The sequence below is a fragment of the Engraulis encrasicolus genome, chromosome 4, assembly GCF_034702125.1.
Source record: "Engraulis encrasicolus isolate BLACKSEA-1 chromosome 4, IST_EnEncr_1.0, whole genome shotgun sequence".
In the NCBI taxonomy this organism is placed as follows: domain Eukaryota; kingdom Metazoa; phylum Chordata; class Actinopteri; order Clupeiformes; family Engraulidae; genus Engraulis; species Engraulis encrasicolus.
Genome location: NC_085860.1, coordinates 52,466,672 through 52,484,215, shown reverse-complemented (window position 1 = coordinate 52,484,215; position 17,544 = coordinate 52,466,672). Strand labels below are relative to the sequence as shown.

Sequence of the window (17,544 nt, the reverse complement as noted above, 5' to 3'; positions counted from 1 at the left end):
CTTCATCAGGCACATCTACCAATTTCTGTTGAATCAAGTGTGTTCAGCAAAACATCCTTGTTCATGCATTCTGTGGAAGGACAATGAAGCAAAAAGAGAAGATTTATGTATTTTTAGATGTACGCATTTCTTTTGATTCTAGTTACGTTGCCCAAGCCCCGTCTCACCATTCAAACTGGAAGAACAGCAACTAAGGGTCAGTCTGTCCAGATGAGCTGCTCCATCTCCACTCAGTACCTGGGTGGCACATTCACCCTACAGCAGCTCTCTGGCTCATACAGAGAGACAAAGGCAGCCTCAGGATCCTCTGCTGATTTCACCATCCGTCAGGTGGACTTTGTCCATGAAGGATCCTACTACTGCCAGTACCAAACACGAGTGTCTGAACGCAACTTTAACTCTTCTCACAGTGACTCTATCAGTTTCTCTGTAGTGGGTAAGATACTTTACTTGACTATTGTTTTTTTTATATAATATTTCACATACTGTGTTCCAGGACATATCTCTATTCAATATCTATGTTGATGACTATCAATGTTCATCTGTAATCTATATTTTTTGTCAGCCAACAAATGTCAGAAAAAAGTATGAGCCTATTGTTTTGAATGTCAGCACAATAATATGAATTTACATAGGTATCGGTTGCTGTTCTGTGGACTGAAGTGTGTTCAGCAAAACATCCTTGTCCATGCATTCTGTGGAAGGACAACAAAGCAAAAAGAGAAGATTTATGTATAGATGTCTGCCTTTCTTTTGATTCTAGTTACGTTGCCCAAGCCCCGTCTCACCCTTCAAACTGGAAGAACAGCAACTAAGGGTCAGTCTGTCCAGATGAGCTGCTCCATCTCCACTCAGTACCTGGGTGGCACCTTCACCCTACAGCAGCTCTCTGGCTCATACAGAGAGACAAAGGCAGCCTCAGGATCCTCTGCTGATTTCACCATCCGTCAGGTGGACTTTGTCCATGAAGGATCCTACTACTGCCAGTATCAAACACAAATTTCTGGACGTAACTTCAACTCTTCTCACAGTGATCCTGTCAGCTTCTCTGTAGTTGGTGAGATACTTCATTTGACTATTGGTTTTTATATAATTCTTTACATTCTGTATCCCAGGACATATCTCTATTCAATATCTACCTTGATATTTATCAATGTTCACCTGTAATATTTATTGCTTGTCAGCCAACAAATGTCAGACAAAGCCCCAATCTTTGAGCCTATTGTTTTGAATCTCAGCACAATAATATGGCTTTACATAGGTATCGATTGCTGTTCTGTGTACTTCATCAGGCACATCTACCAATTTATGTTGAATCAAGTGTTTTCATCAAAACATCCCAGTTCATGCATTCTGTGCAAGGTCAATAAAGCAAAAAGAGAAGATTTATGTATTTTTAGATGTACGCATTTCTTATTATTCTAGTTACGTTGCCCAAGCCCCGTCTCACCCTTCAAACTGGAAGAACAGCAACTAAGGGTCAGTCTGTCCAGATGAGCTGCTCCATCTCCACTCAGTACCTGGGTGGCACCTTCACCCTACAGCAGCTCTCTGGCTCATACAGAGAGACAAAGGCAGCCTCAGGATCCTCTGCTGATTTCACCATCCGTCAGGTGGACTTTGTCCATGAAGGATCCTACTACTGCCAGTACCAAACACAAGTGTCTAAACGGAACTTCAACTCTTCTCACAGTGAGTCTGTCAGTTTTTCTGTAGTTCGTAAGACAAGGACTTTACATTTTACATTTAAAGTTTCGTTTTCCATGTTATTTAAAAAAAAACATTTTTCCTTTTTTTTTAAACAATTCAATATTTATAAAATATAGATTGTGTGATTTGTCGTTGTTTCCAGTTGTACTTCCGAAACCACTCCTAACCTTCAAACTGGAAGAACAGCAACTAAGGGTCAGTCTGTCCAGATGAGCTGCTCCATCTCCACTCAGTACCTGGGTGGCACCTTCACCCTACAGCAGCTCTCTGGCTCATACAGAGAGACAAAGGCAGCCTCAGGATCCTCTGCTGATTTCACCATCCGTCAGGTGGACTTTGTCCATGAAGGATCCTACTACTGCCAGTACCAAACACAAGTGTCTGGACGCAACTTCAACTCTTCTCACAGTGATTCTGTCAGCCTCTCTGTAGTAGGTGAGATATTGACTTTGCATGTTGTATTTTTATGTCCTACTTTACCGTCTGTATGCAAGCAGAGGCCAATCAGAGCAACACTGACCAACTCACATCAGCAGTGACTAACCCGCTCAGACGATTTAAAAGGGGGAGAAAAAAAGCTCCTGTTGTGATTGGAGGATACCTTTGCCGTCTTTTTGTGTCTGACCTCGAATCTTGTTTCAGTAGACCATGCACTGTTCTGTTGTTAGGCTGCTTCGCCTGGTTTACTAAGCTAAGGCAGGGCTACCAAATGTATATGCACAGTAATATCTACCCAGGTGTTTAACAGTGTTCTTCTTTGATTCATACCTTGGAGTCAATCAGCAAGTTTGTCATGTGCATCTGTAGCGCTCACAACAACACTTTACTTCAGGAGGAACACAATTCCTGTTACATCAGTGTTTCTAGCAGATGACCCAACCTACAGGCACAGTGAGGAAGAAAATAATGGAAAAGACAAAAGTGGTCTCAAAATCTGCATGTACTGATATTCACATTTCTTTTGATTCTAGTTTCGTTGCCCAAGCCCCGTCTCACCCTTCAAACTGGAAGAACAGCAACTAAGGGTCAGTCTGTCCAGATGAGCTGCTCCATCTCCACTCAGTACCTGGGTGGCACCTTCACCCTACAGCAGCTCTCTGGCTCATACAGGGAGACAAAGGCAGCCTCAGGATCCTCTGCTGATTTCACCATCCGCCAGGTGGACTTTGTCCATGAAGGATCCTACTACTGCCAGTACCAAACACAAGTTTCTGGACGCAACTTCAACTCTTCTCACAGTGACTCTGTCAGTTTTTCTGTAGTTGGTAAGACAAGGACTTTGCATTTTACATTTAAATGTTCATTTTCCATGTCATTAAAAAAAACCTTTTTCATTTTTTTTAAACAGTTCAATATTCATAAAATATTGATTATGTAATTTGTCGTTGTTTCCAGTTGTACTTCTGAAACCACTCCTTACACTTCAAACTGGAAGAACAGCAACTAAGGGTCAGTCTGTCCAGCTGAGCTGCTCCATCTCCACTCAGTACCTGGGTGGCACCTTCACCCTACAGCAGCTCTCTGGCTCATACAGGGAGACAAAGGCAGCCTCAGGATCCTCTGCTGATTTCATCATTCGCCAGGTGGACTTTGTCCATGAAGGATCCTACTACTGCCAGTACCAAACACGAGTGTCTGAACGCAACTTTAACTCTTCTCTCAGTGATTCAGTCACCTTCTCTGTAGATGGTGAGATACTTCATTTGACTATTGGTTTTTATATAATTCTTTACATTCTGTATCCCAGGACATATCTCTATTCAATTTCCATCTTCATGTTCATCAATGTTCATCTGTAATCTTTATTGTTTGTCAGCCAACAAATGTCAGACAAAGCCCCAATCTTTGAGCCTATTGTTTTGAATCTCAGCACAATAATATGGCTTTACATAGGTATCGATTGCTGTTCTGTGGACTTCATCAGGCACATCTACCAATTTCTGTTGAATTAAGTGTGTTCAGCAAAACATCCTTGTCCATGCATTCTGTGGAAGGACAGTTAAGGAAAAAGAAAAGACTTTATTTATAGATGTCCACATTTCTTTTGATTTTAGTTACATTGCCCAAGCCCCGTCTCACCCTTCAAACTGGAAGAACAGCAACTAAGGGTCAGTCTGTCCAGATGAGCTGCTCCATCTCCACTCAGTACCTGGGTGGCACCTTCACCCTACAGCAGCTCTCTGGCTCATACAGAGAGACAAAGGCAGCCTCAGGATCCTCTGCTGATTTCACCATCCGTCAGGTGGACTTTGTCCATGAAGGATCCTACTACTGCCAGTACCAAACACGAGTGTCTGAACGTAATTTCAACTCTTCTCACAGTGATTCTGTCAGCCTCTCTGTAGTAGGTGAGATATTGACTTTGCATGTTGTATTTTTATGTCCTACTTTACCGTCTGTATGCAAGCAGAGACCAATCAGAGCAACACTGACCAACTCACATCAACAGTGACTAACCCGCCCAGACGATTCAAAAGGGAGAGGGAAAAAAGCTCTGTTCTAATTGGAGGACACCGTTGTCATCTTTTTGTGTCTGACCTCGAATCTTGTTTCAGTAGACCATGCACTGTTCTGTTGTTAGGCTGCTAACAGTGTTCTTCTTTGATTCATACCTTGGAGTCAATCAGCAAGTTTGTCATGTGCATCTGTAGCACTCGCAACAACACTTTACTTCAGGAGGAACACAATTCCTGTTACATCAGTGTTTCTAGCAGATGACCCAACCTACAGGAACAGTGAGGAAGACAATAATGGAAAAGACAAAAGTAGTCTCAAAATCTGCATGTACTGATATTCACATTTCTTTTGATTCTAGTTTCGTTGCCCAAGCCCCGTCTCACCCTTCAAACTGGAAGAACAGCAACTAAGGGTCAGTCTGTCCAGATGAGCTGCTCCATCTCCACTCAGTACCTGGGTGGCACCTTCACCCTACAGCAGCTCTCTGGCTCATACAGAGAGACAAAGGCAGCCTCAGGATCCTCTGCTGATTTCACCATCCGTCAGGTGGACTTTGTCCATGAAGGATCCTACTACTGCCAGTACCAAACACGAGTGTCTGGACGCAACTTCAACTCTTCTCACAGTGATTCTATCAGTTTCTCTGTAGTGGGTAAGATACTTTATTTGCCCATTTGTTTTTATATAATATTTTACATACTGTGTTCCAGGACATATCTCTATTCAATATCTTTGTTGATGACTATCAATGTTCATCTGTAATCTATATTTTTTGTCAGCCAACAAATGTCAGAAAAAGTAGTCTAGTCGTGATTTCATGAACCCAGAAATATTGAGTACCCTAAAGTTTTATTGCAGAAATGTCATCTATAGGTCAAATGAAGGGGATTTAGCTTGGTTGCCCAAAGTTGCGCTTTGGGCAATTTGCATAATTAGCATAAATATATTGTTAAGGTAAGGACTACTACTGGTGAATAGGCTTGAAAAATTAAATCGTAGATATCACCTTGAAACTTTCTCAGTTGATTACTGACGATAAGAGAAGAAAAAAATATATTGGATGTTTTTTGTATTTTGATGTTTAGATATGCAAATGAGGGCATGCATCATTAATTATGCACTAATTTGCATACACACGAAATCAGCTTTTCATGGTAAAACCAGACTGAAAATTATTTTTCTGTGGGTAAAATTAGTATATTTCAGGGTTGAATTGGTGAAAACCCTCAGAGGAACCTGGTCAAGAAGATGTTTTGACATGGATAGATTATCGTGGAGTCTGTTAAGGGTTTTACCATTACGGAAGTGACAAAAGCATCAGACTTTGCATGGTGTTTCTTTAGGGTATATGTAGTAATTCTAGCCTAGGAGCCCTCTGAAAAAAACTTTCTAACATGTCATATGAGTGAGTCTGTGCTTACATGCTTGACAGCAAATGTAACATTGTGAACAAGTTGAGAAGATTCATACTTCGCCTGTATTAAAATGAGTATTTCCCACACTAAAACTAAGGTGAGAATAGACTGCTGCGAATGCTCACTCAGCAGCATACTGAATGGGGAGCTGTCAGTGCAACAAGGTGTCCAAGGTAGCAGCTTCTCCATCTTCTAATTTCCATAACATAGGCCTAAATATTTTTATTTGCATGAGATAGAGTAAGGGACAAGGCCTCTCCATGTGTGTGAATAACCCATAACATCACCAAATTCTACATCTTCACACTTAGTAGTGTGCATATAGTAGTGAGTGCATTTCAGTCTTTTTTTAAGAATGGCATTATAAATTACTCAATGTATATTTTCAGTTGAGATGAAATAAAGAAAATTATTTCTAAGTAGGTGTTCAGTAAGTAGACAGAGGTAAATGGATTTCTTTTTTCAGACTTCAGAAGTCCTCACCTAGTAGCCTACTTGTGTTGTATTACCGTTACCTCAGTGATCACTACTTCTACTTCCAAACGGACAGCTCATGGACAACATGAACCATAGGTCTTTGCCACCCTTACCCACAGTATAGGAGAAATATCAATAAAGCAACAATTCTCATATGGCATGTACTATGAAGGTGAACTCATTTTCTTGATATGCAAGGCACACACATAGTCCAGGAGGAAGGATAGCCAACCACGCCCCCTTTCCCCCCCAACAAAATGCCACAGGACCTTTTTAACCAAGATGTATAGTGGTAACAGTAACATTACTCATTCCCACCACATCTTTTTGCATCATATTGTACTTGACCTCAGAATACTCTACATGTTTCAATCCTATGTATTTGTACAATAGTACAGTAGCATACAGTACAGTGCAGCACAGTACAGTAGAGTACAGTATGTTACAGTAGAGTACAATACAGTTCAGTATAGTACAGTACAGTACAGTAGAGTACAGTATGGTAGAGTACAGTATAGTAGAGTACAGTATAGTAAAGTACAGTATAGTGAAGTACAGTACAGTTCAGTAGAGTACAGTACAGTAGAGTAGAGTACAGTAGAGTACAGTACAGTACAGTACAGTTCAGTACAGTATAGTACAGTACAGTAGAGTTCAGTACAGTTCAGTACAGTACACTAGAGTAGAGTACAGTAGAGTGCAGCACAGTACAGTGCACTACAGTACAGTACACTAGAGTAGAGTATATTACAGTATAGTACAGTACAGTACAGTACAGTACAGCAGAGTACATTGCAGTACAGTAGAGTACTATTGTATGATGTTTGTATTGGTAGCTCTTTTGAATTTGTTCACTGTATATGTAGGCCTACATGCAGGCTACAGCTGTTTAGCATGAAACACCTAATTCATCCATCTACGGTACATGTCAAAACTCTCTTGACCAGGGTCTTGAAAAGGTTTTCACTACCTCAACCCTGAAATATACATACTTTATCCACAGAAAAATAATTTTGAGTCTGGTTTTACCATGCAAAGCTGATTTCATGTGTATGCAAATTAGTGCATAATTGATGATTTATGCCCTCATTTGCATATCTTAACATCAAAATACAAAAAACATCCAATACATTTTTTTCTTCTCTTATCATCAGTAATCAACTGAGAAAGTTTCAAGGTGATATCTATGATTTAAGTTTTTTTTTTTGCCTATTCACCTATATAGTCTTACCATAACAATATATTTATGCTAATTATGCAAATTGCCCAAAGTGCAACTTCGGGCAACCAAGCTAAATCCCCTTCATTTGACCTATAGATGACATTTCTGCAATAAAACTTTAGGGTACTCAACATTTCTGGGTTCAGTATAGGGGCCTATGGGGATCACGACTGGACTAAAGCCCTAATCTTTGAACCTATTGTTTTGAATCTCAGCATAATAATATGGATTTACATAGGTATCGGTTGCTGTTCTGTGGACTTCATCAGGCACATCTACCAATTTCTGTTGAATTAAGTGTGTTCAGCAAAACATCCTTGTCCATGCATTCTGTGGAAGGACAATAAAGCAAAAAGAGAAGATTTATGTATAGATGTCTGCCTTTCTTTTGATTCTAGTTACGTTGCCCAAGCCCCGTCTCAACCTTCAAACTGGAAGAACAGCAACTAAGGGTCAGTCTGTCCAGATGAGCTGCTCCATCTCCACTCAGTACCTGGGTGGCACCTTCACCCTACAGCAGCTCTCTGGCTCATACAGAGAGACAAAGGCAGCCTCAGGATCCTCTGCTGATTTCACCATCCGTCAGGTGGACTTTGTCCATGAAGGATCCTACTACTGCCAGTACCAGACACGAGTGTCTGGACGCAACTTCAACTCTTCTCAGAGTGACTCTATCAGCTTCTCTGTAGTTGGTGAGATACTTCATTTGCCCATTTGTTTTTATATAATGTTTTATGTTCTATACACAGTGACATATCTGTATTCAATGTTTACCTTGATGTTCATCAATGTTCATCTGTAATCTTTATTGTTTGTCAGCCAACAAATGTCCAAAAAGCCCTAATCTTTCAGCCTATTGTTTTGAATCTCAGCACAATTATATGGATTGACATAAGCATCGGTTGTTATTCTGTGGACTTCATCCGGCACATCTACCAATTTCTGTTGAATCAAGTGTGTTCAGCTTGGTCATGTATTCGGTGGAAGGACAATAAAGAAAAAAAGAGAAGATTTATGTATTTTTAGATGTACGCATTTCTTATGATTCTAGTTTCGTTGCCCAAGCCCCGTCTCAACCTTCAAACTGGAAGAACAGCAACTAAGGGTCAGTCTGTCCAGATGAGCTGCTCCATCTCCACTCAGTACCTGGGTGGCACCTTCACCCTACAGCAGCTCTCTGGCTCATACAGAGAGACAAAGGCAGCCTCAGGATCCTCTGCTGATTTCACCATCCGTCAGGTGGACTTTGTCCATGAAGGATCCTACTACTGCCAGTACCAAACACAGGTGTCTGGTCGGAACTTCTCCTCCTCTCGCAGTGACTCTGTCAGCTTCTCTGTAGTTGGTAAGATAAGGACTTTGCATTTTACATTTAAATTTTCATTTTCCATGTCATTAAAAAAAACATTTTTCATTTTTTTTAAACAATTCAATATTTATAAAATATTGATTGTGTGATTTGTCGTTGTTTCCAGTTGTACTTCCGAAACCACTCCTAACACTTCAAACTGGAAGAACAGCAACTAAGGGTCAGTCTGTCCAGATGAGCTGCTCCATCTCCACTCAGTACCTGGGTGGCACCTTCACCCTACAGCAGCTCTCTGGCTCATACAGAGAGACAAAGGCAGCCTCAGGATCCTCTGCTGATTTCACCATCCGTCAGGTGGACTTTGTCCATGAAGGCTCCTACGACTGCCAGTATCAGACACGAGTTTCTGGACGCAACTTCAACTCTTCTCACAGTGATTCTGTCAGCCTCTCTGTAGTAGGTGAGATATTGACTTTGCATGTTGTATTTTTATGTCCTACTTTACCGTCTGTATGCAAGCAGAGACCAATCAGAGCAACACTGACCAATTCACATCAACAGTGACTAAACCGCCCAGACGATTCAAATGTGAGAGAAAAAACTCCTGTTCTGATTGGGGGATACCTTTGTCATCTTTTTGTGTCTGACCTCCAATCTTGTGGCACTAGACCATGCAATGTTCTGCTTTTAGGCTGCTTGGCCTGGTTTACTAAGCTAAGGGCTACCAAACTTACATGTACAGTAATATCTACCAAGATGTTTAACAGTGTTCTTCTGTGATTCATACCTTGGAGTCAAGCAGCAAGTTTGTCATGTGTTTCTGTAGCAGTCACACCAAACACTTTACTTCAGGACGAACACAATTCCTGTTACATCAGTGTTTCTAGTAGATCACCAACCTACAGGCACAGGGAGGAAGAACAATGATGGAGAAGACAAAAGTGCTCTCAAAATCTGCATGTACTGATATTCACATTTCTTTTGATTCTAGTTTCGTTGCCCAAGCCTGGTCTCACCCTTCAAACTGGAAGAACAGCAACTAAGGGTCAGTCTGTCCAGATGAGCTGTTCCATCTCCACTCAGTACCTGGGTGGCACATTCACCCTACAACAGCTCTCTGGCTCATACAGGGAGACAAAGGCAGCCTCAGGATCCTCTGCTGATTTCACCATCCGTCAGGTGGACTTTGTCCATGAAGGATCCTACTACTGCCAGTACCAAACACGAGTGTCTGAACGCAACTTTAACTCTTCTCACAGTGACTCTATCAATTTCTCTGTAATTGGTAAGACAAGGACTTTGCATTTTACATTTAAAGTTTCATGTTCCATGTCATTAAAAAAAACATTTTTCATTTTTTTTTTAAACAGTTCAATATTTATAAAATATTGATTATATAATTTGTCGTTGTTTCCAGTTGTACTTCCGAAACCACTCCTAACACTTCAAAGTGGAGAAATGTCAACTAAGGGTCAGTCTGTCCAGATGAGCTGCTCCATCTCCACTCAGTACCTGGGTGGCACCTTCACCCTACAGCAGCTCTCTGGCTCATACAGAGAGACAAAGGCAGCCTCAGGATCCTCTGCTGATTTCACCATCCGTCAGGTGGACTTTGTCCATGAAGGATCCTACTACTGCCAGTACCAAACACGAGTTTCCGGTCGTGACTTCACCTCATCTCACAGTGATTCTGTCAGCTTCTCTGTAGTAGGTGAGATACTGTCTTTGCATGTTGTATTTTTATGTCCTACTTCACCTTCTGTATGCAAGGAGAGACCAATCAGAGCAACAGTGACTACCCGCTTCAACGATTCAAATGGGACACAAGAAAAAAACTCCTGTTGTGATTGGAGGTTGCCTTCTTTTTGTGTCTGACCTCCAACCTTATGGCACTAGACCATGTAATGTTCTGCTGTTAGGCTCCTTCGCCTGGTTTACTAAGCTAAGGACAACCAAAATTACATGTACAGTAATATCTACCAAGATGTTTAACAGTGTTCTTCAGTGATTCATACCTTGGAGTCAAGCAGCAAGTTTGTCATGTGTAGCACTTGCAACGAGACTTTACTTCAGGAGGCAAACAATTCCTGTTACATCAGTGTTTCCAGCAGATCACCCAACCTTTAGGCACAGTGAGGAAGAAAATTATGGAAAAGGAAACAAGTGCTTTCAAAATTAGCATGTACTAATATCCTAATTTCTTTTGATTCTAGTGACATTGCCCACGCCCCGACTCACACTTCAAACTGGAAGAACAGCAACTAAGGGTCAGTCTGTCCAGATGAGCTGCTCCATCTCCACTCAGTACCTGGGTGGCACCTTCACCCTACAGCAGCTCTCTGGCTCATACAGAGAGACAAAGGCAGCCTCAGGATCCTCTGCTGATTTCACCATCCGTCAGGTGGACTTTGTCCATGAAGGATCCTACTACTGCCAGTACCAAACACGAGTGTCTGGACGTAACTTCAACTCTTCTCACAGTGACTCTGTCAGTTTTTCTGTAATTGGTAAGAAACCGGAATGTACAGTAGAAACCTTTAAAAAAATAAAACACAATATCTGGTAATGTTATAAATCATAGGAAATAATGCATTGCACTGGCACTGAAAATATATTTGACTGAGACGTTATTGCTTACTATGGGTTATCTTTTCCAGTTACCCTGCCAAAACCACGCCTGTCCCTTCAAACTGGAAAAGATCCTGCTTTGGGTGAACCTCTCCAGATGAGCTGCTCCATCTCCACTCAGTACCTGGGTGGCACCTTCACCCTACAGCAGCTCTCTGGCTCATACAGAGAGACAAAGGCAGCCTCAGGATCCTCTGCTGATTTCACCATCCGTCAGGTGGACTTTGTCCATGAAGGATCCTACTACTGCCAGTACCAAACACGAGTTTCCGGTCGTGACTTCACCTCATCTCACAGTGATTCAGTCACCTTCTCTGTAGATGGTGAGAAAGTGTCAAGGCCTGGGATTCAACGTGTTAAAGGATTTATCTGGAGTTGGAGCAAGTTTGGCTCATGAATGATATGTTTTGAGAAAGTTTGATAATACCACGTTGGCCACGGCAGCTATGCATATGATTGATTCGGGGCATGATAGATTGGCGGTTACACCACATTTTTAAGAATACATATGAAGAGACAGGGACACTTGGTTTGGGTTTGGAGACCCTCAACTTACTACGAGGTAAGTATGATGTTGTTTTGAACTGAGCAAGACTTTTAAATTTTGTGTTTTTGAAATGCGGTGTAACTGCCAATCTATCATGCCCCTAATCAATCATATGCATAGCTGCCGTGGCTAACGAGGCTAACGTGGTATTATCAAACTCTCTCAAAACATATCCTTTTGCTGTAATTCTGCTCTTAAGTGGCTGTTTTTCACCCCAACCATGCTAAATTTATAATAAATGTGTTAAATTTGCTCCAACTCCAGATAGATCCTTAAGGTACACAGGGTATATGGTAATCTACATCAGTGGATCTTAACGGGAGTCTGGTCTTTTCATCAGTCATTACGTTGTGACACAAAATTGTGTTGTCCCATCAGAATCTTCAAATAAGTAAAACAAAAAATGTCTCCATGCATTTGATGATACTAGTTAGACAATCCAGCTGACTGGGGATAGGAAAATAATTGAAAGTGTTCTGGGTGATTGGGTCTCCCATTACAGAGAGTAGAGAATGGCTCAGATGTGTGCAAATGCTACATGTCTTATTTGTCCACTGTCCAGCCTTACACAGTTCTTTTCGAGATTTTGTTATAGGACTACACTTCTAATATTTATGTTGTTTTGCTTTAAAAATTCCATCGTGCAAAAATAACAGATCTTTTTGGTCAGACTGTATGATAGGATAGTGATCAAACTTTTTTTTTCTTCAAATTTTTTTTTCTTAAAATAATTGTACTGCAAATCAGTTAATACTAGTGCAGAGCCCGTTGGGTCTATTTGCCCTGGTTGTGCTTTGTAATTTAGGCCTATGTAAAAACTGGGGGCTTACCTGCGCTGTCCTAATGTGCTCCTTAAAAGACATGAAGACATGTTGCAACATGATCTCCAAAAATTCCGTGCTCCTGGACACAGATGTTAAGGACACAAAATCCGTGTCCAGGAGCACGGATTTTGCCAAAATTCCGTGCTCCTGGACACGGAATTGTTTTCCGTGCTCCTGGACACAGAATTGTTTGAAGTGCTTTCTATAGGCTATTTCCACAGTCTTGTGTTTTCTCAGGATTTTTCTAATTTCAAATATTTTGTCTAAAAAAAAAACATTTCTTACTGACAGGTTTGGGTTAGGGATTGTTTTGGTCTGGGCACAGCTAGTTTTCTTTCATTCATTATATGAGTTTGATAGCCTAGCAACCAACTGGAAAAGGTATTTCTCAAAAATATGTCTTTAATGACAGGTTAAGGTTAGGGAATGTTTTGGTCAGGGCACAATTTAAATTGCTATAGCATTATTTTGTTTAGGATTAGCATTTGGTTCTAATGATAGAGTTAACACAGTGCTGTGGTAATAGCCTATAGAAAGCACTTCCGTGTGCCCATCACGGAAAACAATTCCGTGTCCAGGAGCACGGAAAACAATTCCGTGTCCAGGAGCACGGAATTTTGGCAAAATCCGTGCTCCTGGACACGGATTTCGTGTCCTTAACATCCGTGTCCAGGAGCACAGAATTTTTGGAGATCAGGCTGCATGTTGCATAAGTAGAATAACTGTATTTTTTTCATGTAAGCAGATAGATAGATAGATAGATAGATAGATAGATAGATAGATAGATAGATAGATAGATAGATAGATAGATAGATAGATAGATAGATAGATCGATAGATAGATAGCCGGTGCAGCAGGACCTTTTATACTCGCTGGGACGTGACGTCATCACACCCTGCAGGGCCGGTTCTGGCTTATTTGGTGCCCTAGGCGAGTTTGAGTTCTGCACACCCCCCCCCCCCCCCCCATACCTTTGAAAGAAAAAAAAGCCTCTTTTTTATACCTTACATAACAAAAGAGTAATAATGGTAGTAAGCTTAACTAAATAGCATCAAGAACAATAATTGTTTTGCATCAAATGGATTTCTGGTTCTTTTTGACAGGCGACCAACACATCAGATTGAGTCGCATGAAAGTAGCTTCACTGTGTGGTGTGTTGGATGTGATGGTGGTGGTGCCCCAACGGCCAACCCCAGATGAGAGGGAGGTTATCAATGTGTTTGAATTGTAATATGGAATTGAAATGCCAGGAGAGTGATACAGTACATTTGCATGTAAAATGCATGTGTAGACAATAGGCCTACCAAGGAGGTCTGCATTGATAGCCTATCTACACTAGGCCTACCTACAGCATCACAAGGCATGTCAGCATAACAATTTTAATAAGCTACACATTTGTGCTGTCTATGATTCCAATCCGAACCAATTTCATTTCTGGACTTGAAATAGTGCTGCATTTGTGAGTAGGAGAATGAGAAGGGGGCTATCTATGTGCTTGAACTGGAGGGACAGGGTGAGAGAAAGGGAGAATAATATACAAAATATAGTAAATAGCCTCACTTGTCTGCAATACTACATCACTCAGCATGATAACATGCTGTGCATGGTTCTGTGTTACATGATTCATGTATGTCATTCTGGTCTGGAAACAATGTTTTTTTTTAAGATTACAACAAGCAGGTAATTCATTCAAGTGGATGGAAGGACATATGGCAGCTAAAATTGTTTTAAACATTGCACCAGTCTTATTTTACATTGCTTGGATTTCATTGCTTGGCATACTTGGCTAATGTTAGCATGCTAACTAGCGATTTCTCAGATCAAAAACAAAGCTCTTTTTCCCTCTAATTCCAAACAGTAGCCTCATAACTATTAGGCTTTCCATAATCACAAACGGTTGCTGATTAAATCACATAGTTCCAAAACACCCTCTGCAACTCCTGCATCATGCAATGAGTGGTTTAATGATAACATAACAATTCTCCACCCAGCAGAGCAGCACTCCTGTTTGCGCTTGCCCTCTCTGTCTCGAGTGAGTCTCCAAATTCAAAATAGATCGCACGCTGTCACTCGTCCCGCCCCCTTTCTCAGAACTGTCTGTTTATTGGTTCACAGACTTCCCAGAGACAGTTGAAAGCGATATTACTATTGGCTGAGGGGCGTTTTGCCGTGAGGAGCGCTTTCGCCACGCTTTGTTGATTGCGACTTCATAAAAAATCTACATATCGCAAAATTACGCATCGGAGAGCGCCATTTCGGCGCTCCTTCTTCACATTGCGCCCTAGGCGACCGCCTAGCCGGCCTATGCTTAAAACCGGCCCTGACACCCTGTCTAGTTTCGTTCTGGTTTAAACAAAACTGCTGTCTTTAACATTGTGACGTCGCGAAAAAGAGGTAAGATTTCTGTCAGGGGATTCAATGTTGGGTGCACTGCTGATTCCATGACAATGTTCATATCTTCACTATTTTATGTCCAAACGGCGTGAAACTTTGCACTGCAATCCGTTGTACCACTGCCAAGCCACCCTCCAAGTTTGAAATGTTTTGGTGCAGTTCTGCGGGAGTTACGCAGGTCACAGAGACACAGATACAGTAGAACTTTCTTGAATTATTAGATAGATGCATCAGCATTTGCACTGTACGGTATAGTTACAAAATATAAAATATGTCTATCAACTAGGGGAAAGAAGTATTAGCCATGTATCAGTCTTTCTTCGACACCACAGTCAATACCGCACACACACACCACAGTCAATTCAATACTACATCTTTTTTCAATTTTGTGACTGACAAAGAATGGCTGAATAAATACATTTTTTACATCACTGCTCACATCACCCACCCAGGACCTCTCAGTGACCCACTTTTGAGTCCCAACCCACCAGTTAAGAAACACTGATCTACATGTCTGTATATTATCTGCCATTTTTGTGGTGTCCGCCTGCATGCTTGTCTGTCTTTTTGAGACCACAAAAATTAATTAATTAATTAATTAATTAATTAGAAAATCCTACCTAGTGATCCTTTAAAAATCCGAGATTTTTCTCATCCTCCAGTGCCCCTGCCACAGCCCGCCATCTCTGTCAGTGGCCCAGATGGAGAGCTTCCATGGGGTAGACATGGCCCAGAGGCCCCCCGGGATCAAAGCTTCTCCATCGTCTGCTCCATCCAGTCACAGTACCCAGGAGGCTCTTTCCACCTCGTCTCTGATGGCTCTGATGAGATCCGGACTGAGCTGGCTGTCAATAACTCGGCCTCTTTCTTCTTTCCTGCGGCTGACTTCACCCACGAGGCAAACTACAGCTGCCTCTATGAGGTTACTTTGACAGGTCGTCTCTTCACCTCAACAAGAACAGATGAACTTAGCATGTCTGTACGAGGTAGAACAATACATATTAATAGAAAGCAGGATAGAATACTTTAAAGATTTCTAGCATATACCGTATGCCTTATAGTACGTACAATGACATTGAAGCTCATACATGTTGCACTGAGTGCATGCTTAAATTTCATACATGTTGCACCGAGTGCATGCTTAAATTTCATACATGTCATCTGAGTGTACATGTAGGTTGAAATTAGACATTGATTTGCGTCTATCCACTTTTATTATTTTACTCGTTTAATTTCAGTTTATATAGGCCTAATGTTTTTTTTTCTCTTAGAGCTGACTTGGATGGAATGGATACACACCTCTGTCACCTCTGCACACCCTATTGTCTTCTACTGTGGAGCAATACTTGGACTGATGCTATTGCTGGTTCCCATCGCAGTGTGTATACTGCGGAAGATGAATAGAGGCCAGGAATATGTGGTGAATGACGAGTACTGTAAGTGAACTTGTGTCACAGACCCTTGTGGCTGTAAAAGTTAATTATTATTAATAATAGAACTGACAAGATAATATTTATTTTATTTTTATTTCCTTCTTAACCATAGGGGCTATGACAACATATGACGCCTCCTTCAATGTCACCGAAAATCTGTGAAGAATTGAAGATTTCACATGACATGAATGCATTTTTCATTTTAATTTTTCATTTTTCAATGCAATGCAGTTTTTTTATCAATTGCCACCAGTCATCCTTCTATAAAATGAATGTATTAGTAGATTAGTGTGTGATTAGTGTGTGTGTGTGTTTAGTGTGTATGATATGCATTCGCACAGCCTTAGTATGTACCACATCTCCAGATTATGATTAAACCGGTTGCATTTTAACAAGACATTCTCGCCCTTTTCAAGTGGTCAATTTATGTTACACACCTATTCTTCACTCAAATTACATATAGAGAAAACTGCCTTCCACTCAGGCCAGATGATTTAAGAGATTATCTTGTGAGATTACAGGAAATGTGATCTTATCCTCTTTAATTATTATGTTGAATTACAATTTGTTGTGGCACTTTTCTTTTTTTAATGAAAAATTAAGTTTAATTAGAGACTTTGTAACTGATTTATCTCAATCGCATAATAGTATTTTCCCCAAAAAGCAAACTTTTTCATGTGAAGTCGTTGGATAGGATCTGTAGGCTCTCTTTGGTGAAATGTTGTCTCCAGTGTAGTATACTGTACTTCCTAGAGCTGAAGTACAAAAGGAAAAATAGGTCAAATGTAACGACCAGGACTGCTAAACAGCTCCAGCAATTTCTGTGATTTCTGATCTGTGAGTTGCTACTTGCATTTTGCATTTTGATGGTACTGACTGAGGTGTTGCATTGGTATAGTTTTTGAGTTTACTTAGCTTCTCATAAGCCAAAGTAATTCATCATAATTATTCAATTACATTCCCAGATAGGCCTATGCAAATATATTATAGTATTTTGAGTGGCCCGATGTTTTTCTCATGGTGCTATGCGCCCCATACATTTTTATGCAGACAATCTAAACAGCAATGACAGGCATGCCCCACTGTCTTTTAGTCAATAATTATCTATGACATACTTCTACTGGAGAC

At 40.9% G+C, this 17,544-nt stretch overlaps 1 protein-coding gene across 1 annotated transcript; it reads left to right on the top strand.

Annotated features, from left to right (window-relative positions):
* Window positions 1-10,897: 10,897 nt before the first annotated feature.
* On the top strand, window positions 10,898-16,648 carry LOC134447955 (uncharacterized). Its single transcript, XM_063197687.1, has 5 exons — window positions 10,898-11,097; window positions 11,248-11,541; window positions 15,646-15,969; window positions 16,255-16,419; window positions 16,529-16,648. Exons 2-5 carry the CDS (start codon window positions 11,316-11,318, stop codon window positions 16,576-16,578), a joined length of 765 nt encoding a protein of 254 aa, XP_063053757.1. The 5' UTR covers window positions 10,898-11,097; window positions 11,248-11,315; the 3' UTR covers window positions 16,579-16,648.
* Window positions 16,649-17,544: the final 896 nt, after the last annotated feature.

Bases quoted from the DNA above. Each gene is read 5' to 3' on its own strand.
- LOC134447955 (XM_063197687.1), top strand. From the start codon at position 11,316: ATGAGCTGCTCCATCTCCACTCAGTACCTGGGTGGCACCTTCACCCTA. The intron at 11,542-15,645 runs GTGAGAAAGTGT...CTCATCCTCCAG, and splicing joins AGTCACCTTCTCTGTAGATG to TGCCCCTGCCACAGCCCGCC. The intron at 16,420-16,528 runs GTAAGTGAACTT...TCTTAACCATAG, and splicing joins TGTGGTGAATGACGAGTACT to GGGCTATGACAACATATGAC.